Genomic DNA, 26,537 nt, shown 5'->3' on the forward strand with positions numbered 1-26,537 from the left:
TTTGCCTGTTTCAATATTCTTTATAATCACAGAATCTTAGAAGAAGATCATAATATTATCTTCATTGTTGTTCTTTCATTTTAAACTTTATCTTGTATTCTTTATTTTTTTCCCCATGGTTGGCTCCAGGGAAAATTCCTGAATTTTGGACGTTTTCTATTACTTTCCCAAGTACTCCCATGGTTTAGTACAATTACCTCAGGTCCGTCCATCCAGTCATCCATCCATCCATCCATCCATCCATCCATCTATCCATCTATCTATCTATCTATCTATCTATCTATCTATCTATCTATCTATCTATCTATCTATCTATCTATCCATCCGTCCAACAGTCTATCTATCTATCTATCTATCTATCTATCTATCTATCTATCTATCTATCTATCTATCTATCTATCTATCTATCTATCTATCCATCCGTCCAGCAGTCTATCTATCTCTGTCTGTCTGTCTGTCTGTCTGTCCGCCCGCCGGCCCGCCCATCTATCTATCTATCTATCTATCTATCTATCTATCTATCTATCTATCTATCTATCTATCTATCTATCTATCTATCTATCTATCTATCTATCTATCTATCTATCTATCTATCCATCCTTCCGTCCAGCAGTCTATCTATCTGTCTGTCTGTCTGTCTGTCCGCCCGCCGGCCCGCCCATCCATCCATCCATCCATCCATCCATCCATCCATCCATCCATCCATCTATCTATCTATCTATCTATCTATCTATCTATCTATCTATCTATCTATCTATCTATCTATCTATCTATCTATCTATCTATCTATCTTTTCTTTGTGTCTGTCTAGAACTATGTCTCCTGAACTATGTTTCTCTTTGGCATGTTTCTCAACCGCAGCTACAGTTATATCAAATGTAATACAGATGAAAAGTGTATAAGTATAGAAGCAGCTGCTCTCAGAACTTAATCAGAAAATATCATCTAAAATAATACATTAGAAAAACAATGAAAGCTATGTCTATCTTTATAATCCCCTTGATTTATAACCTGGGATGTTTTTAAGACATGTTTGTTTAACAACCTAAAGTAATAGCCTAGGAAAGATGAAAAAAAATTATTCATAATTTTGGGAAGGTGTCATCGCTATATTTTCTTAAAGCTGAGATGTCAGACAGTATTAGACAGAAAAATACAATTATTCACTTATTATTTTGGCTGTTTGTCAGAATTTAGCTGTAATGACATGCAGTGTGGTTTCCCATAACGCAATACGTCTCTATCTAACGCATACGTTAGTAATGACTCAACACCTACTGTACCAGTTGTCCACACCATACTAAATCTATAAAATCACAACCATGTTTCTGTTTCAAGATTTTCTTAAAGACAAGATATGGGTATTAGCTTGGACTTGCCACTGTTATACACAGTATATATTTTATTATCCAGAGCAACTTTCGATTGATCTCATTTTATATAACCGAGCAATTGAGGGTTAAGGGACTCAGGGGCCCAACAGTGACAGCTTGGTGGACCTGGGATTCGAAATCACAACCTTCTGATCAGGGCTTGAGATATATAGTGCACACATGTAAAATTTGATTTCAGTTCAATTCAATTTATTTGTATATCACTTTCTAACAATGGACATTGCCTCAAAGCAGCGTTACAGAAATACAGAAACAGAGAAAAATGCTAAATGACTATTCATCCACAACATTTCCTAAAATATCGGCTTGTGAGAGCTTCATTGAATGAAATGCTTTTGCTAAGCATGATCTGTACGATTTGGCATGAAATACTGCAAAGAAAATGAAAGTTTCTGATCCCCAGCACCATGAAATTCTACTATGAAACAGCATTCAGCTCTCAGTTGGGAAATGTCAAAGTTAGTGAAGTAAGGGTGTTTGGATCATGACCTCTGACTATGTGTGTATGCATGCGAGAGAGCAGCAAAGTACAAATTTAACAGCTTTTTCAGCTTCGTCACCATGTGTTTACCAGCTGGTTGTGTGTCAGCGTGTTAGCACTTGGATGTCAGGTCCATTAGCAGTACTGTTGGCTGTTATGCTTAACAGTTTCATGAAGATTTTTCAACTGGAATCCAGAAACCTTTCATAGCCTGAATGCTTTAAAAATGTTGAATATTAGAAACGGCGAAAAGCTAGTGTGGTACCGTTCTTGCTGCGTTGTAGAACACACTTCCTGTGACCTGTGGAAAGTCATTAAAACAGGTCCGCCTTTGCTGTAAGGTTATTGAGTTGCCGGTGAGGTAATTTGCTACACCGACAGTCATGGAGACCTTTCAGTTCTTTACTAGGCCTGGGTGGCTTAAGACCAGGGTTATGCAGTTCACAGTACAGGGGCATAACTCTTCCTGACAGAGGAAGAGTTTTATGGGCCATCAGACACAGCCTGAAATTAATACACACCATAGCGAGGGCTCATTGTTACCCTCACCAGGGCAGATTTCAGTTAGCGATACAACCAACATTGCCTCCAAACTGTGTTAGGTCAGTTTTACATATAACTGCTTGATCATAGTTGCATTAATTTTGTGTTTAACTGAATTCTCATTAACTGTGTAGCAGTTAACCTTCATTTAGAAATCCTAGAACAGGAACCATAGGTACAGACAGAAACATTTTGAAATTTCAGGCATTTGTATATCACATTTCTGTGACCTGAAATTATTCTGTTGTGGCTCTGTATTCTGCGTAATTCTCTGTGGATATTGGAAAACCTTAAAAAATGAGTGTGCAGCTCCGGTCACCGATATTTAACACAGCATACAATCTGTATACAGCAGAGACTGAGTAGTAGTATCTTCCTAGTGTGCACACAGCAATAAATTGCGCACACAGTAAAGCCTTGCTGCCATATGGAGATCATTCGTACTGCTCGCTGCTCTCCTGAGATTGGCTGCTTCAGAGTTTTGGGTGTAACACAACAAAGAAGAACCTCTCCTTCAAAGCATTTTATCACGTATTATGTTAGTTCTCAGCTAGCTGAAATTAGAGGTGAAGGGTTATACTGGTGAGTTCAGTTCAGTGGTAGCCATCGCACTGGCACCGGTTGCTGTGAGATTATTCCCAATAAGCTTTTAGGAAAACACGAAGACAGAACAGAAAATACAATACAAGATTTACAATTATATTATATTATAAATGGTATGCTGAAAAGTAAATGTAAAAGTGCCATGGTGTGTTTTTAGTAGTGTCTGATGTTCAATAGTCTCTTGCCTTCTCCAATAAACCATTCTTTTCCTTCTTTCTGAATATGTTCTTACGATTTATTTCCATTTCCTGTCCATAATCAAGCTTTTTATTTATATTTCATGACTAATGCTTCTCTCCCTTTCCCATTATAAATTAGCTGTCTCATTCTTGATACCAATTTCCTAAAGAAGGCTCTGATTTTCTCCATTTCCGCAGCATTTGGCCTCCTGATGGTTCCTGGCACACCCAAGTCTCTTGTTGAAAGTGATTATTTTATACGATGACTTGTACAAGAAGAAAATCCACTCAGTCATGGTCAGTGCTGAAGAGTCATTTCTGGGCTGCTTACTAGATCTACAGACAGTTGACAAATTGAAGGAAAAACCAACATTCGGTGAGGTGTTAAGCCACTAGAACAGGATCAGTGTGTCTTGGCATAGAGTCTTTGGGAGGGTACAGGAGGGATGGGTACCGTCCCAAAGACTTTTTCACTTGGTGTTTTGGAGTGTTTTCGAAAATGCCAAAGTCTCCCATAAATGTTTGATTGGATTTATATCAGATATCATTAAGTCTGTAGCACATGATGTACATCACTTTCATAATCATAAAACGATTTAGTGAAACCTCATGCCCTGTGGATGAGGGGTGGGGTGATCCTAGTAGGAAATACATCAATCAGGATAGAAACGTTTCAGTGTAAAGATTTTGTATTTTTGCAGTGATGCATCTCTTTAGGAGGACACATGGACTCCAAAAATACAGAGAATATAATTGCCTGCTCCCGCCACCAATTTCTTATTTAATGCTTCACATGACACTACCATTTGATCTGTTTTTCTGAGTATTCCTGGCAAATTCTTGCTCAAACTAGGTCAGATGAATTGTTCCTTGATTAAAAGCTGCAAATGTAGGTCAATTACGGTGTTAATTGCAGCTTAGTGTAAGTACTGGCATAAAATGGCTGGGATTTTGTAGTAGGGGATTTGTGCTATGATACAGTGTGTATCCTGACTGGAATCACCCATGGCTGTACTTCCTGTAAAGGCTATTTAGCACAAACATAACATCACTGAATTTCCAGAGTTTCGCAATCTGAAGTAAGCAGATATGAAACATTTGTGGCCATCAGAAAGCTCACCACTTTTTCCATTTATTAGCTGACCTATTATGTGCTAAATGAGAAGAAATGGAGTGTGAGTGCATCATGCTCACTCTTTGGACCACCGCATCGCTTCTCCTCTCCACCCATGACTAGACATCCTGCCTCCAAAATAATTATTACGACAGTGGCTATGCTGAGAATAATTCCATTTTTTTTGTCTTTACAAATGTTTGTTTTTTATTATATCCCACTGTGTCAAGGAGAGTGCATTTTTTACCAAATGAAAGGAATGCGGGGCAATTAATTTTAATGATGTGCAGGACAAGTCAGCATGACAGCAATTATTGCAACATTGTTGGGCCAAACTGCTTTGTGGAAGCAGTGACAGTGCAGGAAACACTAACACACCCAATACACTACAATGAGAGCAGTGTGTGTTCATGGTGTCAGAGGCCAGCTGCTCCCATCTTTAGTCAGATGATTTAAGGTAGAGACCACTTTAGGGTAATGGAGGCATTAATTAGATCCATGCCGCTGTACTGCTATTGGATACCAAGTTCACTTTCACTGGTTTTTATGTGATTTTTGACTGATGCTCTCATAAACTGGCTCGAGAACTGACATAATAAAAGTATGATTAGATTGCAGACCTATATGTTTAAATTCTGCATCGTAAGATTATTATTCAGCACTGCACAAGCCTAAAATCTTGATTTTCCTAAAGTGCATAGTATAAAATTTCTGGACATATGATTTGTTCTTGATGTATGTATGGAAAAAAATTGTTTTTGGTGTCAGTGCTCCTACTATAGAAAAAGAGCGTGTCATGAAATATCTATATCCTGAAGGAAAAATGAAAAATCCCTTTTCCCGCATGGAGTCTTTATCAAAGTGTCAATTCGCTGACATATGGTCATATGTGACCATATGTCACATATATATATGTGACATATGATATATGACGTCAATTCGATGATATATGATATATATTACATGAGGTTATATCTTCTGGTCCATTCATAGAAGGTAAAAGTTGGTGTAAACTTTCCATGTAGATGCATGCACAGTCTGTGAAAAATTAGGACATGATGGATTTGGATGGGACTGAAACAACAACATATCAAATCCAACTTTGGCTTAAGATTCCAGAAGAATGTAAGCTCAATGTAAAGGGAATGTGAAAATTGTTGTAGTTCAAGTCCTGTCAGATTTAACCCAACTTTTGTTATGTCATAAAAGTCATAACAAGTCATTACGAAACTTCGTAAAAGTCGAAATGTTGGATTAGCCGGACCGCTTGCCAAATGGAATGTTTTACTTCATCAGTGTTGATGCTTGTTACTCTACAAATATTTATTTATCACAATAAATGTGTAAATGCTGCATGTATTATGGCTTATACTGCATCAAGTAAAATGTCAGAATAGACATCTGGTAACATGATGTAATAAAGCAAAATGAACACTTAAAATTTGATCCCACAATATATTACAACCATTTGAGAAAGTGATTATTTTTTATAGTAGTTGTTCTTCTAATGCTACATGCTGAATCATCGTTTCTGGGCTGCTTACTGGATCTACAGACAAATTAGATGAAAAATAATCATAATTACTTTGTATGTTTGGGCTACACAAGCCAACAGAACAGCCTTCAGTGCACCTTGGCATAGATTGTACAAATATCTGGAACTGTACTGGAAGGATGGACATCATTATTATTAAAAATATTCCCTCTGTCAGTGTCTAACAAATGGGAACAAAAATTTCCCACAGCTGTCCAATTGGTTCAGATATAAGGTTTGCTATACTTGGTTGTGGGGTGGGCTGGCAGTCCATCACAGGTCACAACTGCATACAAATAATTTTGAGATTAAAACACATCTCTTTGGATTGGGAAAGGAAACTGGAGTACCTGGAGGAAACCCCAAAAGCACAGGGAGAACATGTAAACCCTGGGTGAACAGCAGGAATCACACCCCAACCATCAGAGGTGTGACCAAGATATGTATTGGAGAAGATGCATCTGATTTGATCATATGGAGAGTTGATATTTACTATCTTAAAACCACAGGAGGTGAGCAGGCCGACAGAACCAGGGATGACCCAGATCTAGGTTGCTGTCCCTACAAGGCCAACTTTGGACTGAAGTTCAAGGCCTGCATGACAATAACAGGAAAGCCAGCAGGCCATGCAGTCACTCTCCCAGAAGAGCTAGAGGAAGCTTTTGGGCTTGTAATCTGTCAGTGTCTCCCAGCATCTGTGTCAATAGCATTCCTGTGCTGTTGACAGAGCGTCGCTGTTTGCTTTAGTCCCCAGAGAGCAGTGGCCTGATTTACTGTTTGAGGACAATGTAATAAATTCTGGGTTGCCATCCAGCACACACAGGCGCTTCACAAGCCAGAGAGCCTTGTTTAGATTGCATGGCATGCTACAGGCCCTTCTGGACCACGTTAAAGTAGCCAGGCGGCCGGCTCGGAGGCTGCACGGATTGTTTTTCAGCCAGCCATGACCACGGGGTTACCTCACGCTGACTGTGTTCACTGGCAATCGATAAATAATGTTTGTGCATAAATCATTCGGACCTCTGGAGGGTGGGGAATGTTCACATTTATTTAGCAAACACAGACCTTCATGAAAGCATAAAATATATAAGTGTGATGCAGAATGAAATATTTATTGATGTAATTAAAGAAGTGCTTTGGGATGTAGGCAGGCTCACTGTAAAGTGATTGCGTTCTAATTTTTGGCTCTTTCATAATCTGGCAATGACTAAATCAGCACACTTTCAAACTTAAATAGGGTTACAGTTCAAGAAAATTTCATTAAATCTGTGATAATAAGATTTGAGGAGAAATACCACAACATAAAAAGACTGTAGCAGTGTGCTCTGTTGTGTATTTCTGCTGAAATGAGCAGAATGGGCTGTTAAATAACATGTAAGGAGTCAAATGTAATGGGATGTGCTGCTGTAGGAAAATAATCAGCAGTGGGATGGTGTGATGTGGAAAAATGTAGAGAAAAGAATTACTGTAGCCATTTCAAAGTTGATAACACCATGCAGTGTGTCGTAAAACAGTGTTTTAAACCACTATAGATTGCCAAGAATGACAGTTTATATTAATGAAAGTAAGACATGTTGTACTTTTTATCCATTTATAGTTTGTGGTATATGCTGTGGAATTTCTGCAAAACAATTTAGTTCCACTTATCAATTACATAGTTTCTTACTATACTTATGTGGTAACAGATGTCGTTCCCTCACAACCATTTTACCTCAAGATCAAAAACAGACTAAAAAAATGTCATATTAAACTGCAAAGCCCTCTGTTTGGTAGATTTTGCTGTGTTGGAAAACTTAGATTAACTTACATCAAAGTGTTATAAATCATTGACACTGAAGACTGAAGCAGTAACATTTTATAGAGAGTGCATTAATATTAACCTGTAGTTTGCCTTAAAGCTGGCACTACTGTCAGAGCTGCTGTTGTAGGAAATTAACACCTTTGATGCTATATTAGAGAATAACTATGCAACATTTAAGTATCTCTCTCTGATTAATCTGCTTTATGCAGGAAGATCATAAAATGTAAATCATTAAGCTTTCATCACATGAGGTTTTTTACATTTCTGACATCCATGTCTAAATATGTATATACCTATTGACCGATTGCATTGTTCATCTTTCTTCTTCATAGCGGATTGCCAGCCCCTGTGTCAGAACCGCGGCTCATGTAGTCGACCCCATACCTGCGTGTGTCGCTCGGGTTATCAGGGACCACGCTGTGAAGAGGTTGCGCCTGAGCAGGTTTACATCCACACTGGCACATCCAGAGTACTGATACCCGTCCAGCCTGGAACGGACACCAAACAGCATCAGTCTGCCCGCAGGAGACCCACTGAGAGACAAGCCAGTGAAAGCAATCCCAAAACCCAAACACCGAAGCCGCCAACTGGCAGAGTGGCCCATTCATCTGGGTAAGTCTCTCAACACCACACAAACACATAGATGGAAAATCACAGAATACATGAAAGCTGCCAGAGAAAGAGAAACTATGACGAACGGTTATTTGGCATGTTCTTTGTTGTCTTTTTCTTGTTATTTAGGATGGCAGGTGGTGTTGATGCTTGTGGCTTGTGGAGTAACTCTGGTTACTCCCTGGGCTATAAGAGGATTATTTTTTTTAAAAATTTTGATTCTGAAGCATTGTGTTTTGCTTGTTTATTTACATAAATATTCATTTTCACGCATTTCTATCTAAAGGTACCAAATGCGGTTCAGTGTTGTAGCAAATTGGTTCATTTTATACCCTTAATGTCATTCCACTAAGCCTTAATGTCAAATCTGGTGCTATGATTGCATGTGCAATTCAGTAGCACTAAAAGCTGAAGCTCAAGTGTTATTTATTTGTAGAAGACTGATTCCAGTAGGGGAGAAAATCTCACCATTTTTAGTCTTAATAATGTGAATGCTTATGAAAAATGTGCCTCATTCTATAAGAATAATAAGATGAGTTTTAAAATGATGACCTAATATCAGCATAGCAAAGTTGGCTTCATATTAGACATTAGCTACATGTTCCTTTCTCTGCTGCTAACAGAGCCTGATGAACACAGTGTACACTCGAGTCTCATGATTTTTCACTTTTACATTATTTTAAACATCTTTTTTGATGTGCTGCTGTGTCAGCTTTTGACAGACTGCTCTGTTCTGCTATCAGTGCTATAAAAGTGTTTTCATCGACCAGCAGATTTCATTTAATAATCAGCCAACCTTTTATAAAAACCACACCACTGATATGCAGAGCAGCTGAATTTTCACTTAGATATAAAGTATACATATAGACAGACAGCGTATACATTTTCCAGTAAACATTATTCATAGCCAGACATGACTAAAAATAAATGTTATGAAAGGCTTCGTATAGCAATGTGACATTTCTTTTATAAGAAACATGGAATTAAATAAACCACCAGCTTTTTGGCCATATACAGTAATTTCCTCTGTATGTTTTTGGATACTCCAGTAGCTGATTGCTACAGCATATGTTTTAGCGTATAGCTTTAGATGCGTATCAGAGCAGACGATGGGAACAAAGATTTAATATGTTTTGATAGGATAGTAGTGTAAGACATATTGAAGACACAGTTGACCCCCTGCTCACCCTTAATGAACATGTTATTCATTTCCATGTTGTTCCCTCAGGGGGACTTGGAAGATCCATAGTTTGGGAATCACGAAGCAAAACACATAAACCAAGGAAAAAACCGTAGCCATAATGCGCCAAACAGGAAAGATGTGGTAACTTTTGACATTTGCAGCATAAAATAGTCCTGTTATTTGGAATGAATCAATTTTTTTTGTTTTATGTAACACCATCTTTGCTCTGTGAGTCACTAACATCGAATACCAATACACACTGACTCACTACTTAATGCAGTCTGTTATTTCTCCAACATAAAGGGGCTAAAGTTATTTTGAAAGTGGTCCCTGAAAGGTATCTGCCAGCAGTACAGTTTTGAACACTGATGCAAGGATTGTGCAGCTCTTGATTCCGTGTTATTCCGGCTTGAACCCTGCTTTACAGTCAGTGCTGAAAGAAGCCACTTGTTCAGCTGTTTAAATATATCACTGTATGTCAACTATATACAAATAAGGCTTTAGCTTGTCATGATGTTCTCTACTTTGGAATTGATCCCAATGCTTTTCTAATCCTGTAAGTGCATATTAAGTTGTATTTCTGTGTAAATGCTGACGTCGGAACTCATGTTTATCCAAACTTGTCTGCTGGTAATATCTCAGCAAAGCTCTGTAATATATTTTACTTCACTTGAAACTATTACTATTAGCTACTTTACCTTGGCTCTCTAGTGGCGCACGAATTTATGCCACTGGCACACAATCCACTTTGTAAATGTGTGCTTTAGCCGGATGTTTGTGCACTCAAATCAGATCAAATCTGTGTTTTGTAATTAATTCAAGGCTTCTGTCTAAAGCGAACAGTTGCCATGCATGTGTTTACTCTGACATCTTGTCAGAGGACATTTTTGTGCTCTGAATCATGAGCCTTTGTGTTTGTACTATACGACAGCCAGACACGAGACCTGAGTCCTAAATTCTGGGGAGTTGAATGTTCAGAGTGGCATCGTCATGGCTGAATATCTCTTTTGAAAACAAGCATATGTTAATATGCATATAAGACACTAAACATATAAAGAAAGAAGAAGTCATGCGTAAAAGCTGTCAATGTATTTTGTATTGTTTTATTGTCATTTTATAACAAATGCTAGAACAAGATCAACCCTTAAATATGGACAAATCACATTTTTGCATGCGTATGTTTTACACATTTAAAATTTACAATCCATATCCAATAGAGGGCAGTAAAAATGTTTAGCGATTTCATGCCAACAATTTTGGAATAAATAGTTTAGCGGGATGGTGATGTTAAATACTGTTGTTTTCTTGAATCTGTTGGTCCTCTTGTTAAAATCTTCGGCAGTGACAAACTGTGACTCAAATCCTAGACTATGACATTACATTTCAAGGCATTTACTGATCTAAGACATCCTGGAGATTAGCAAGATTAATAAATATTACCATATATATACTTCTGGTTTAAGATGTCTAAGATGAGAAGAGACAGCTTAGAAGCAGAAGTAGAAGTCAACCTGCGTAGAAGCATAGAAGTCAACCTGCTGTCCCCAGACATGAGTAAGTCTGGCTCTTTATCGCCGAGATCAGGCCATACTTCAACCCTCATCAGCAGCATAGAAGCAATGCAAGGCCAGTACAATAGAGAAAAGTGCCAAGGCCAGATTAAAAAGTGCAGACGCCGTCTCCATGAAGATTAGAAAGTCCCGCTGTTTTCACCCCATCATCTCTGCATCCTCTTCCTCAGCCCTGTCTGATAAGGTGGCACCTCAAACAACAAGCTCAGAACTCAGTCAACCTGCTGAAATCTTTTCAGACAAGAACATTCCTGTAGTCATTCCAAATTGCCAGGGTTAAACCTTTTGCCTTTTGCCACAGAGCAGAGAGCATGTGCTATGTTGGCATGTCCTTTGAACCCTAAATTGTAAGGTATGTCCGCTGTCTGGCATGCAAGCAACACCTTCTTTCTGTCATAACCTGTGCTTCTTGATGCCCTGCTATGCAAGGCAATGCCAGAAAAAAATGCTGGATAGGTCTCAAGAGGTGTCTTGGCTAAAGGTCAGTGGAAGCTGACATAGTGAAGGGCTTAAGGGTTTGTCTGGCTGTGCTGTGTCTAGCTGCCTGGGTCCAGACGCCCACTCTACACTTCATGCTGTTGCCAGTTGGCGTCCTGCTGAAATGAAATCACTATTTGTGGACTGTCAGCAGGGCTGCTTAAGGTGAAAGTGCCTCTGTATTTTGTGTAAAGGAAGCTATTTGTCATCAGTGAACACTGGTTCGGCTGCGTTACACAACTGCAGTAGGCATTTCTCCTTCAAGCTTTCTGCAGATGCACTGTTTGTATAAATAAACTAAAAAGCTTAAAGAGATTTATAATATATTATGCTTCATGTAGTTCTATAGGGGTTGAGGAATTCTGTGTGTCATGAGATGATTTCATCTGGATCTATCCATTTAATTTCTAGTCTGTATTCCAACGTTACCAATATGACTTGCTGCTTATAGAAGTCCTCCACGGATGCATTTAACTGTAAAATAAATACCCCTTCCACCTTTAAAACAATTAGACTTTTTCATTATTAGGCTAGTTACAGTCAGTACTTTTGAAATGTATTCAGACCACTTTAAATTTTGCACACTTTATTGTTATAGACTATTGTGTTTTGTTCCAAATCCACTGTAAGCATGCACTATAACTTTTTTGCTGTTTATTACAGTCATAGAATTTTTATTCCTGGAATTTCCACATTAGGTCCAAGGTGACATTTTTGATGGGTCTATTTGTATTTGAGTTATGGAGGTTTGGAAACCCATTCAGTTCAAGCAACCCGTCAAACAGAGCAATAAAAGTAATAAATATAAGAGGTAGATGATAACTAGAAGGTTGATAACAGTTGGGTGTGATTTCATGACCAAAGGGAAAAAACAAAACAAAAACAAAAAAGGACTTCCTGACTTCCTATACCTTTCTATCTAAATCTATTCTTTTATCTTTTATCAACTATTTTTCCTGCCATAGTCCTTCCTGATAGCATACATTCTGTATTTCTCTCTAAGGTCTTGCTATAGCTGCCAAAAAAATTCCATTTTTGTAAAAGTCGACCCAATGTAAATTTGACTTTTCTTGGATTTAAGCTGTTCATCATGCCCTCTGAAATATAATCAGCTTTCTGTACATGAATTAGGGTCATTTAGTATCAAACGGTCAGTATCATACTTTTACTTTAACTGGTGCATTAAGGCTTTTCTATTCCGACCCTTGTCTGCATTGCTCCAGTAGTTAGGAACAGCTGGTGAGGTGATGAGTTGTGGCAGACGGACTGAGCACTGGGCCCTGTTTGGCCTCCCATCCTGTTCTCTGTGACATCACGGCTCCACAGGATGATGAGTGGTGTGAGCTCGGTTCATGTGTGCAGCACACACTTTCGGTGCTCCCAGTGGCAATCTGTTTCACTGGCCAACTCTTAGATAATACTAGTTGGAGAACGGTAAGATGGCTTTGGGGGCCGTTTTGAAGGAAGCTCTGCCTTTCCAATCTGAGGTGAGTTAGTGCTTGGAACATCTTGAAAACAGCCTAAAAACTTCCTACTAAAATTTAAGTTATGCCCTGAAGCTCTGTGAACTGCTTGCACCGGCCAAGTGGAATCCTTAATAATGTACAAGACCACCAGTGGAACATACTGCATTAACAGTCCATAATATCTGGAGTGATACATATACTTTTAAAAACTATTGGAAAACATCACTGAGCACCAAGGATAGTAGTACACATAAAAAAATGGTGTTAACACATTTGCGATTTAGAACATTTCTATTTCACAGTAGGTGGTTCCCAGATGTAGGCCATTCGTATTTTCACATTTGGTGGTTTCAATACCCATCTTAAGGCTAATGAGTGACAAAATGGTTAAAGGCAAGATTTCCTATTGCACCGGCTCTTAGTCACATCCTACTCACTTGTTGCTGTTGCTGTATGACTAAAACCAGCACTTAGTGACCAAAGATTTACTCAGACACCAGAAACTCTCCTCAGGGGAAATTTGAGGTTTCTGTGGGAGTTTTTAAAAGCATTAACTGAGACCAATCTTTCTTTTTTACTGTAACCTCAAGTCTAAATATAGTTCTACAGAACTGCTGCCAGTGCAGGCCAGTAGTATTTATTGTAGAAGCAGACATGTTGATATGAAAGAATATACACCTACTCCTAAAAGGCTTGGTATCAGTATTGGTAGGAAATATTATGAGCAATACAAAAACTTCCATCAGCAGTAGAATTTTTATATTTTTACCGTACTACTATAAATGGTAGAACCAAGAAGCAACATGACTTTTGGGAAGACACTAAATTTACTACTGAGCTGTCAGTGTATTGGAAAAATCTGTAACCCACTTTGCATTCTTTACTCTTGTGTAAGATATAGTTTATAAACATAGTTTCATCACAGTGAGCTCAGACCTGCAGCATTTTGTGTCGAATTTTGTACAGTAGGCTTCGGTCTGGTAAAGCTATCCCAGACTACCAGCTAGAAATCTGCTCTTCCAATCTAGCCAGACTTACACACTTCATCCCCCAAGCCAGACAGGAAGCAAGTCACCAGGGCTTTAAGATTCTTTAATGACAGACTTCACATACACACTATCTTCTGTTCCCTTTGGAAATGGCCATACTCTTTATGTTAAATCAAATTTTTCGCCTCCTGTTGTGGCCTGTGAAAACGTGTCACATGGTAATACCTAAAACAAGTTGATCAAGTCTAACACTCATTGTGTGAGGAAATGGTACTTACAATATATGGTCGAACGTTTGTGGACATCTGATCATCACACACATCAGAGGTGGACAGTGAAGAAGTACTTTACTTGAGTACTGTACTTAAGTACACTTTTTGAGTATCTGTACTTTACTTTTGTGTTATTTTTTCTGGATACTTGTTACTTTAACTTCACTCCATTTGAAAGACAAATATTCTACTTTTTACTCCACTACATTTCTGTCCAGGTCATCGAGTAGAAAGTAGTTACGTTATTCAGAGGATGATTTTTTTTCACTCTTGTAGCATCACCTGTCGTAAAGTTCAGTGGTTTACCGTAATTTTTTGAACTCAATTGATCAATTGCTGGCAAAATGGATGAAGATATGCTTTGTATATTATACACCACCAACACATTGGTAATGATGTTAGTTAACACACAAAAACGTATTCTGCGTCCAAATTCTCATACTATGAAATTGTAAAAAAATAGTCCTAAATAGTATTCAAAATTAGAATTAGTATGCCCTAAATCGTAGTATACTGAAAAGAGTATTCCAAAAATTCCTACTTCCAGTAGAAATTCCAAGTGCAGAACGATGCACACTCTAATGGATAATATTGCCCACAACGCATTGCACACAGGAGGGAGGAGCCTTGAGAATGGTGTAAATGAATATTAAAACAATGTAAATGAAATGTGGAAATATATATAACTCTTTGTTAAAGCAGTGTTGCTGTAGACTGAGAGACCATTTAAAAGCTCAGGAAACCTTTGCAGGTGTTTTGAGGTAATTAGCTGATTAGGGTGTGACACCATGACTTTCCAATATTGAACTTTTTCACAATATTCTAATTTTCTGAGACACAGAATTTTGGGTTTTCCTTATCTGTAAGCCATAATCATCACAATTTCAAGAAATAAAGGTTTGAAATATTTCACTCTATGTGTAATGAATCTATATAATATATGGGTTTCACTTTCTGAACTGAGTGACAAAAAATATTGACCTTTTTCATGATATTCTAATTTTTTGAGATGTACCTGTACTTTTTTGTTGGGGGTGGTAGGAGTGTTAAACAAAAATGAAAATGATTATACCCATCTTTTTTGTCAATTCAGTTGTTTAATTTCTATAGGTTTTGTAACATTCTAAAAGCTTTTAATTCAACAGATACTACAAACTGGTCAGTATATTCACAAGGTTGCTACAAAAGGTACTCTAAGTATTGCATACAACAGTGCAACAAAAAACAGTGCGTTGACATTTACTTTTTACAATCGATACTTAAGTACTTTTAAAAACTAGTACTTCTGTACTTTTACTTAAGTAAAAACCTGTCTTTACAACTTTTACTTGTAATGGAGTAATGTTTGACCAGTAGTATCTGTACTTTTACTCAAGTAAGGAAGTTGTGTACTTTGTCCACCTCTGACACACTACAGTATGTGAGCCTTTACCTCACTAATGCGCTTGTAGCTGAATGGCAAAATTCCCACAGCCACACTATGAAATCTAGAGGAAAGTCGTCTTCCCAGAAAGGTGGGTTATTATAACACCAAAGGAGGACCTCAGTTTGGAATGGGATGATTAATAAGCACATGTGGCAGTGATAATTTTGTGTCCACACACTTTTGGCCATATAGTGTAGCGAAGAAGGTTTCAGACCTCTTTAAGCAGGCTGCTTGTTTTTTACCAGTACATTTGCTAAAATGTTCCTTACCCACCATGATGTTTGCAGTCATACAAGGCATTTAAAATTTTACCATAAATACACTTGTAGTTTCTGCAGGCTTAAAAACCTAAAAAGGGCACAGTCTTTGACCACAAAACATTTAAACTAAACCAATACTAACAAGGATTTTGTGTCTCATATAATATTGAATCCTCATCACATGTGTAGTTACGTGTAGCTAAAATGTTAGTGCTGAGGGTGTGTGCTCTGTTCCAGACATATTACTGTATTTAAGTCTTACACATGCATGTCATGCGTTAATTTACTTTTCACTTTTGTTAGTTCACAAGCATCTCAGGACATCATCTCATTGGTTTCTTTTGAATTGGAAGACCTGCTGATTTCCCAGTACAGCTTTTTGTTCATATTGTGGCTGAACCAATACAATAACTGCACCAGACAAATACTGAGCCAAAAGTTTCAATTCGCATGTTTCACAGCTATAAGTACACAAAAAAATACATAAATGCAAAAAAAAAGAAAAGAAAAGAAAGATTTGACTTTAGTAATGTTTACTAAAATGAGGGTAAATGAAGCAATCAAAACCAAACACTAACAAGATTTGGCTAAAAACTGGCTTTCATTTTGTGTAAACCAGTAGCCAGGTTGAATAGAAACCTAGCCAGCGTTAAGCTGAGCCACGTTTGCTAAAATGTTAGTTAACATGCTAGTTAACGTGCTACTATGTAATGAAAGCCAGTAGTAATGTTTAATATGAAGCCAATTTAACATTAGGCTAAATATTATAATGAGTGCTTAATGCCAGTAGCCAGGTTTGCTAGCAAGTTAGCATAATTTTAGCAAGTTATTGTGTAAACCAAGAGCCAAACTCACTAGCAAATATTAATCTTACACTTCTGGATTGATGGCTATTATATTGGAGATCGAGCTGATGGGTATTATAATGCCTAAATTGGATGGAAGTAGTATATTTTATATTATTTTCTTAATTTTAAGTATTTTTCCCCATTCCCACAGTGTCATGATTTTTAGTCTGAAAAAATTCTCATAAAGTTCAGAAGTGTGACAGTGGACAGTGACGTAGTGCTTCCTGCTGCTGGTGGGTGTGCTGGTGATGCAGGGTGGACCTTTGACCTTTGGCTTTCCTGTTGGGCAGTGTGACTGTGCAGTGTTGAGGGTGTGAGGGGTTAGGACTTTCCGGAGCCAAGGGGACATCCTTTTCAGTGATTTAGGGCAGCTATTCTGTAGGGCTTCTCTGCATACACTGGATTATGTAACGTCAACATGACAAAAAATGCAGACTCAGCATTCCACATGAACCCTTGACCTACTACGCCAAATGCATTATTGCACCTTTATAACATTACAACTGCTACATTTTTTTATTTATTTGTTCGCCCTTTTTATGCACTGTTTTCCAATACTTAAATTAGTCATTTATTATAGTCTGCTTCAGATGCTTTAAAGAATATTCACCAAAATGACTATTTATTGCATAAAATCTGATAAGAAATTTTAGCCATTCAATCCTTAACCTAATCAGATTATTTAGCAATTTAGGCCTCTTTCACTGCTGGAATAAATCAGAGAGAAAACCATTTGTGAATGCAGTTCAATGATAATGGGGAAGAGAATATTTCAAAACATGTGGTAACACTTTCGCCAAAGATTTCCTTTAATTTTGTACTCATGAAATTGCCTGCAGACTATAAACTACTATCACGCTAATATATTTATTATAGTTTCCTTATAATTAATCACTGCTCAAATATTCGAGCGGTGTTTAGGAGTTATAGAATGATCAGATCTTAATTGTGGAGAGATTATGAGGACTTTACATGACCGCTCCTAGTCCTGGTGTGTTCTGCACCTGTTTGGATAGAAGATTTTGTGTAGAAATGAAATCTGTATGTATTTGAACTTGCCAATTCATGCATTTCATCTGTGATTGCGTCTGTCTTATTTGGCTAAATAATTCTGCATGCGTATGTAGACAGAAACATTGCTCAATTCTTCAAGTTTAGCACTCCAGTCCTGTTGGATAGATGAGTCTCACCATTGCACCACAGTCTTTCCTCTTTCCTTCCTCTCATACTCTCTCACTCCCTCTTTCTCTGTCTCCCTCTGGTTCTGGCTGTCCTTTCCACCCTCCATTCTCACTCTTCACTTCAAGTGTTAGTGAAAATTGATTCACTGGAGCAATTGACATGTTATATGGGCCTCTAGTGGCAAACATGAGTTTCAGCTATTTCACAGTTTAAAAAAACAAACAAACCCAGAGAGAAAACATGTACTTAGGAAACAGCAACTACAAGTATGAGCATGTGCTCATTTGCTGAAATATAGCTGTGTCGATAAAGAAACATAGTCCAGATTGAAATTGGACAGGTTCCATGCAGTTTTATGTTTGGATTTTGAGCAAAAGGTCAGACGTTCCTCTGATATATAGTAGTGTAGTGTCTAACTGTGTAATCACAACCTAAATTACAGCTCAAATCTTTCCAATACTCCTGTTCAAAAGTGACCTCATTTTATACAAAGTACCATGTGCCTTGGTTAAAGCATCTACTGATGATCCTTGAAATGAAAAGATAGAAACCATGAAGTAATGGAAAAAGTTATACTGAAGTGAAGTAGGGGTGTTATGTCAAGCGCTAGTTAGAATGAGATTTGACTGAAAGTTAAAATGTGTCCACCTGTTGCAAAATAGTGTACTTGCCAACATAGTCCTTGGACAGAAGAAAAATTGCAGTTTCCATCCAATTTGAGGGGGCTAAACTCTTTCCTAAAGACCTTTCCTTTAGTTATATTAAGGTTATGGGTTATAATTTCTGCCATGCAACCACATGAGTGGTTCAAATGGATCTTTATTTCACCATCACCAAGAAAATACATGGTTTGGCTTTTAAGGCACTACCATGATTTTGTAATCATCTTCATAGTCAGATTGAGCACCCAGTTTTGAAAATTAATCGATTGAAATAGTAGAGTTGAAGGTAAGCCAGCATTGGTAAGTGTTCCATTTGTTGCCCTAATATACCATTTAGATCAGGTGGCAAACATATACTGGATGCTGGACATCATCACCATCGGCAGTAGGCAGGCTGGATGTCCAGCCCCTACAGCATTTCTTACTCATGGGTATTGCCACTTAATGCAGTATACTGTGCTGGTACATGGCCATCACTGTGCACAATCTTTTGGTCCTACAAGGTTAACTGCACTTCCCCCAGTGGCAGGAATTTGGTGGTCATCTCTGAGCACCTTTCCAGTTAATTCCTAAGGTATTGTCAGTTTCCCATAACACTGTGCCCTACATTATCCAGATGACTTTCACCACTGTTGGCAGTTAAGAATGGTAGTGACTTATGTAATTGTGATTCTATGAACCTCAGATAATTGGAGCCACCACTCTCCTGGCAAGAACATGTCGGGCAGATTCCAGGGAAAGATGGCTGTATTACAGTTGTATTTATAGCAAACACTACATCATACATCACTTTGATTCCTTGCTGAAAGGTCTTTGCATGTGTGCCCATGTACACAAGAATGTAAACAGGTGGTACTTATTGCTATTGGTGGTTATCCTGTTCATAGAAGCTCAAATACTGAGAACTAGCATGCCCTTTTTATGTGAAACTAGAGACATTGGGCTAACTTGTGCGTGAGTCATATTAAATGTCTGGTTCTTTGGTTTGGTTTGTAAATTTAAGGTTTCTGTGGTTCAACCATTTGTGCCCACCTCATTTCTCCCTTAGTTAGTCTTGGCTATTTCTCACCCACCAGTCAGGTCTCTGCTACTAACAACTACTAACCAAGGATGATTAAGACTATCTCCTTCGCACATAAAGCGAGCCAACCACATTTTCTTTTAGAACTTCTGCTAATGCTGCATCACCGGGTAGCATAACATACTCAGAGGAAAGTGCTGTCTATCTCCATCCGCATACATGAACAGAGTATGCCCATGATTGATTAGTGTCACTATGATCGACAGGAGGAAGTTACTAAATAAGAGTATTAAAGAAGGTATTTAGGTATTTAGGCATTTAGGCCAAATCCTCTGAAATGATACCTATCATTTAGTCATGCTACAGAACTACTTAAGTACTTTGAACCTCTGGGAACATGGATAGACCAGGTCTTGTTAATTAAGACATCTGTCTTGTGGCACTTTAATCCTTTTTGAAAATGAAGCAAAATGCGCTATGATCAGCAGTATCTTCTCCAGAAAGACAGTGATTAGAGATGCTTTGAATACACAACAGTGCAGTCAATGGGGAATAATTGTTCACTGATGTTTGGCCCTGTGCATTTTGGATAATAGAGAAGCCCATAAGCCAAGGCTTTATCTTAAATGCCAGGTGCAGGGCTGTGTTGCAAGCAAATTAAATGAAAACAGACCACACATTTTTTAAGATTTTCTAAGATTTAAATCTATTGATTACCTTGGATCTATTGGTCTTAAATATCATGACTATAAATATATGATGACTAAAATATATGGTGATTTTATTTTCCTTGGCATGATGACATAGGGAGTTTTATATTTGAACAACTATTTATATCTTTTCAAGCTGTATAATTTAATATCTATCCATTAAATCAAGGCATTTAAAAGCATTTTAACAGCTAATTGCCATCTTGGTCAGTTTCTACCGTCTCATTATGTACTGGCACATGAACATAAATATTAACACGTTGCAGTTTGCTGGTTTTCTTAATATGACAGAGGAACTACAGCCAGAAGAGTAAAAAATGCTAATAAATATTTAAGATAGCTTCCTATGCAGTATGTCTACTCCCATAAAAAGAACAGGACAAGCATTTGGAGAAGGTCTTAATGAGTAGAGTCAAGGCAATGTTCTCCTTCTTCATTGAGTGTCTGATTAAATCCACATGCTTGTGGGTAAAATATTACAACATGGTAAATTGATAATGAAGGCATTTGCTCTTTACATACCATTAAGACTTGGGAAAGACAGATGTTGATAAAAGTCAATTACATGAAAATCAGTGAAATATAGTTAAATGAAGTGCAATGCCATTTCCTGGACTTGAAATGGATTTATGGTAATAAGGCTAAAGTTCAGAAAGTCATGGATTAATTTCTGTTGAACTGACAAAAGAGCACATCATTGAGCTTAGTAATGATGCACTGCCACAGAAATCGCCAAGACACAATTATGCAACTAAAATGTGTTTTAATTATGGTCACCTGTAATGAGGAATCTGTGAAAGACTATCAAATTCACATAATATAGATGTAAATACACTTAAAATTAAAGTTTACATCCTGGACTATAAATTTAAATCCAACCTGTTGGTGAACAGAGCCAAAAGGAGACATGTGTCTCTCCAATTAAATACAGGGTGCTCTAAATGTGCTGAAAAGGCACAACAGTCTTACACCACAATCTCGCAGACTTGCATATGACCACAAGAGGTTAAAGTCGTCCAAAGGGTTGCAATTTATGTTAGTACTTTGAAGTGACAGAAACCTCTGGTTTATTTTAGTTTTACTTCACTGACGACAAAGATTATACCAGCTTTTCGAGTGTTGTCAAGAGCGATGTGGCAAAACAACTTTTATTACACACTCATTGACATATTTTAGGGGAAAATATTGCCGTTTATATGTTCCAGAGTCATGGTAAATGTTAGGTGAATGGGCCTTAAAGAGCGAGACAGCAACCTTGGAAATGAGACATAATGCCTGGGAAAAGCTGATACATTAGGTAGGGGTGGTTTACCGCTCTGAGGGCAGCTGGGTGTTATTTCCGTGAGTAATAGTGGATCGTAATGTGAAAACGGCATGGCTACCGCACCCCTACTGCCTCCCTCATAGCTCTATTTCCCACAGATTTTCAAATTTAAGTCAACATTACATAGTCTTGATTACTAACACACTGCTGGGAATGTATTGTGTATTCTAGTGTAATTCAGTGAATCCCAACAAAAATTTGTAAAGGTCTAGTTGCATAAAATGTCCTGGCTTACAGTGGAGCAGCTAACAAGACTGAATGGCGACACCAGTTAGCTTTTAATGCACCATGGACTCTAAACAAAGGAAACAGATTTATTTTGTATTTAATTCGGGGAGAATAAAAGCATATTTCCATCTCCATTCATCTTTAAACATTCTGTTTTTGTTGTTTGTTTGCTAAACAGAGCAGAGAGATAAATAAAAGGGGAAATCGATTTAATTCTGCAAGAACTGGAAGATCTTTCTGAAGCAATGTCTCTAGCCCTGTAGCTAGTCTCTGGTCTAATGAACTGTTTTCAGTTATTTATATAAATGCATGTGATCGGACAAGCCACAACACAGGAGCTGCTGGAGAAAATAAACTGGCTCATTTTTAGAGTCACTGAACTACAGCCAATTTTTTTCATACGCTTATCAGCTTTTCTACAGCCCCCCCCCCCCAAATACTGGGTTCAGGCCACTGAAATAGTTTATTGAGTCTGCATCTAGAAATTGGTATGCCAGTTGATGAGGTGTTTATTCAAAAAATACCAGTTAAGTCATAATCACAGTGTTAGAGTGGTGAATATCAGCTGCAGGACAACTTGGTCGACTTTCTTTTCCCTTCATCGAAGACACAACTAATATTTAAAGCTATTACGTTTTAAAAGCTTTCCAACGCAGCCATCACTTCATTATTGCTGGAAGTGGTTAAAAAACCAGTGTGGATTTAAACACTTTTGAAAATGGAAACATCATTTTGGTGCAAATTATTCTTGTCCACTGAATGTTTTTGGTTTTACCCAATAAGATAGAGAACGACTGAAACCACATATTTGAATCACAATAATCTATCTAGCAGATGTCCATAAACCAGACCTTTTAATTCTACTGATTCTACATGACCTTTAAAAGTACATTTGCCTGATGATTATTTATCTGTTTAACAGCACAGTTATTTCTGTTATTCCATGCTAAACACTAAATTCTAGTGTAGAAATGCTAACAAATCAAAATGAGTGGATTAATATATCAAATCTCCACTTTCTATCAGATTAACACCTTCTGTCCAGTTAGAATTAGAAATTAATCAGCAACTTCATTCATTTGTGGCCTTTATCAAATCATCATATCTTGTATCATCTGAATATCATGTTTTTTGTTGATTCCTTGTAAGCACTTAGGCCTTGGGAGCAAATTCACAGATTCAAATCATGCCAAGATATACAGCTATAAAAGTCTGTGTGCATGTTCTGAAACTTCATATATTAATGTAAATTCTATATTTCCATAAGACATTCACACCCGGCAATTTGATTTTTAAGCCTAAAGACATTTAAAATTCCTTAGTTGGAACAATTCTGTCATTCTTAAAGCATTTTTTATAGACACAAAGTCTCTCCTGTTTCAGCCGTAAAGCTCAATAACAATTATGCCCTTTGCCAGTGTTCTGTTGTTCCAAATTAGCCTGATGATCTACATGTTTGGATTCTCGAACTCAAATTACGTATGATGTGGTTTAAGGATTTTACGAGAACTTGGGCAAATTTGGATTTCTAGTTGACCTCCACCAGACGCCACTTATCACCTCTTTGCCAACCAGCTTTCTGACTGATGCTAATAATGCCAAGCTCTTATACAATAAATAGTATCTGGATGACTCACATGTTAGTTCAGATGGAAACATGAGCATTACTCATGTTGTGTAAATACGGATAAATCATTTTTTTCCTCTTTAATGAAAGGTTATTTCTTGGCATGATGAAGTGTCTAAATTTACACAGAACACTGGTGAATTGTTACCCTATGCTATTGCTGTGCCCCCTTTTTCTTAATTTATTTCCAGTCCATTGCTAAATATAGGGTCTTGGAATTGTGCCATTTTACTGTTGCTTTGTTGCTGTCCATTTGCTCACAGTACTCGGAATCCCAGACCAGGCAGCTGATGCCAGAGAGCCCTGTCTGATGTCAGAGAGATTTGTTTAGACAGTCAGTGCATAGCCAACTGACTATTTCCAGCCCTCAAACACAGCCTTCATATCAGAAAATTTCTGCATTAACTGATCGATGCTAAATGCTTGGAGGATGGATGTGGGTTCATTCCTTCCAAACAGTTCAGAAAGACAAATGGACTTTGCCATGATGAAATGGTTTCTCTGAACCTAACTGTACATGTTCAGACACAACTGCAAACTCTACTGCATTTTTGGTGCTCTGTAGAAAATAGAGGCCTAACAGAACAAAATGAAATGTGAACGGGTTGGATAAACAGTTAGACAGGGGATTTTATTCAGGATCGTTTTCGAACGGTTAGAATGTTGTAATGTTGGCTTTAAGATAAGGGCTGCTCAGAGTCATGTTATCATTCAGAAGTGCTTTTGTGCTAAACTTAACTTAATAGGAAGCTTTAAACATTTAAGAAGACATAAATGAATGACTTTTGCTGTTCACACTTTTGTCATGTAGCGAAAACAGTAACAATTTATGCCTGATTTCTCTTTTGAACAGTCATAGTTTTATAAACTAGGTCAAGTGTGTTTAGCAGTCTGTTCCCAAGCCTTTTCTCCCATGTTAACATTTGTTGTACAAAGGGACCTACAGGACTGCTGTTTCCAATAGCCACCTAAATGCAAACAATCATCAATTCAGCATTGCAGTGATGGGTGTTGAACTGTTTACCCACCTACCAATGCGCAGGGGTTGGCACACCCACAAAGCCCATGTACTGAATGTCCCAGCAGAAACTTGGCTTCTGTCACTCAGCTCTTTCTGCATCCAATTTTACAGGAAAATATTCATGGAATGTGTTCTTGTCCTTAAAACATCTCCTAGTTTTCATCAAATTTAAATTTTATTTCCCTATGTTTACTTGATCTGTTGACTAAATGACAACAGTGGAAAGAACACGTTATTTTCCTCTAAGAAAGATGCAATGCTAATGACTGAATGTGGAGAGAATTCTATGAGAAAATGTCAGAGCCAAAACAACTGCCATGAGTAGTAAGAAGAGCTTTTTCTTGCTATGGGGTAAAGCTCAATTGATAGGATGCTATATATCTAACTTACTCTAAAACCATGTTCACATGCAAATAAATTTGCAGCAACGTATATAGTACATATATCATGGATATGACATCGCATTTGTTGAAATGTCTTATGAAGTGAATTCTCACTTTATATAATGAATATTTGTTATTTAAGTATACAGTATGCATTTCACCCAGTTATGTAACTTGAAGTAACTTGAAGAATAAATACAAATAAATGAGAGGCTGCCAACAACCTCAACATCAACAACAACAAAAATCAGTAGTATCACCATGTAAGCCATGACACGACTAAGACAAGACTAGAAAACAATTAAATTCTATTAATTATTATTAATTGAAATTAATTTAAATGTATTAAATTACACCTTAGGTGGGTTATGATTGAATTTTTTAAAAATAAATACATTTATTAAATAATCTATCACACTACATTTGGTTGAAATTGGTTTCTAAGACAAATGCAAATGTAAGTGTTTTATGACTGAATCAAAATTCATTTGGTTTGAGTTTGTTGAGTTCAATTAGAACTAAAGCAAAGTAGTGAGGTGCTTTGCTTATTTGGGAATTTTAAGAAATACAATAAGAAAAGGCAGCTTGGTGAAGCTTTATCAAGATTACTGTTCATTTAAATATGAAAATGTCTTAATTATTATTACAATATACAGTAAATCAATAAGTCAAAACTGATGCCAGTAGGGATGGCTCCACTGCTGTCTTTTCTTGGTACTGCGTTTTTATGCCTCAGACATCTGTGCAAGTTTTCCATTAGTGAGATACCTCAAGAAAGGTTTTTGGGATTTCTACAGAATTATCATTTTAGCTAGCTGATGAAATGATTAGATGTTTATCAAAATGGGGCCTAAAATATCTTCCATATTTTTTTAAAGCATATTTTAAGGGTATTTCAGGCATACAAAATAGTAACAATAATGACGATGCACATCAACCCAAACGCAGGTGATAGAGGCATTATAGTAAATAAAACATTTCTATAACCTAGTGCAATAAAACTACTGTACATTCATTCATTTGAATAAGACTCCACATTCCATCACAGGGCACTATGCACAAACATTCACACCAAAGGGTTAGTTTAGATGATCCACTCCACCCACAGGTGTAGTTTTCAGAGGTGGGAGGAAACTGAAGGACCCAAAGGAAAGCCACATGAGGGTGATATGGGAAGAACAAGCAGTGGTAGGGTATGAACTGTATATCTTAATAATATAATTTAGAGACGTGGATATGTAGGTATGTTTGTGCAGACATGGGTCTTTTATAAGGTGCTGTTAAGAAGTTGTATGTTAAAGTTTTTCTATGAGGATTGGCTGATATGTCAGGTATGGAAGCTAAAGAAGAAGATCAGAGGGTTGTGAGTTCAAATCCCAGGACCACAAAGCTTAACCAGTTGTATCCTGCCTTGGTTCTAAGATGTTTTTGATTACAGCCAAATGAATGGATGTAAAGCTACATCTTTCTGACTCATGAACTGTTCTGCATCAGGTTAATCCCCAACACTGTCGCCAGGTGGCTGAACACTAATTGTCTGGAGTGTAAAACATCCTCATTGGCATGGCTGAGTTTGGATTTCTCAGTGAGGGGAAGCAGAACCAGTTCTCACTGGTTTCTTTGGAA

General features: G+C 37.5%; 1 protein-coding gene across 1 annotated transcript in view; it reads left to right on the forward strand.

Moving 5' to 3' along the window:
• Nucleotides 1-26,537, forward strand: part of LOC131359248 (latent-transforming growth factor beta-binding protein 2-like) — a 109,555-nt gene that overhangs the window by 11,070 nt on the left and 71,948 nt on the right. The window contains exon 3 of the mRNA XM_058398951.1: nucleotides 7,982-8,261. Coding sequence (XP_058254934.1) covers nucleotides 7,982-8,261 — 280 coding nt within the window. The remainder of the gene's footprint in view (nucleotides 1-7,981; nucleotides 8,262-26,537) is intronic.

Source organism: Hemibagrus wyckioides, linkage group LG09 (assembly GCF_019097595.1).
Source record: "Hemibagrus wyckioides isolate EC202008001 linkage group LG09, SWU_Hwy_1.0, whole genome shotgun sequence".
Lineage (NCBI taxonomy): Eukaryota > Metazoa > Chordata > Actinopteri > Siluriformes > Bagridae > Hemibagrus > Hemibagrus wyckioides.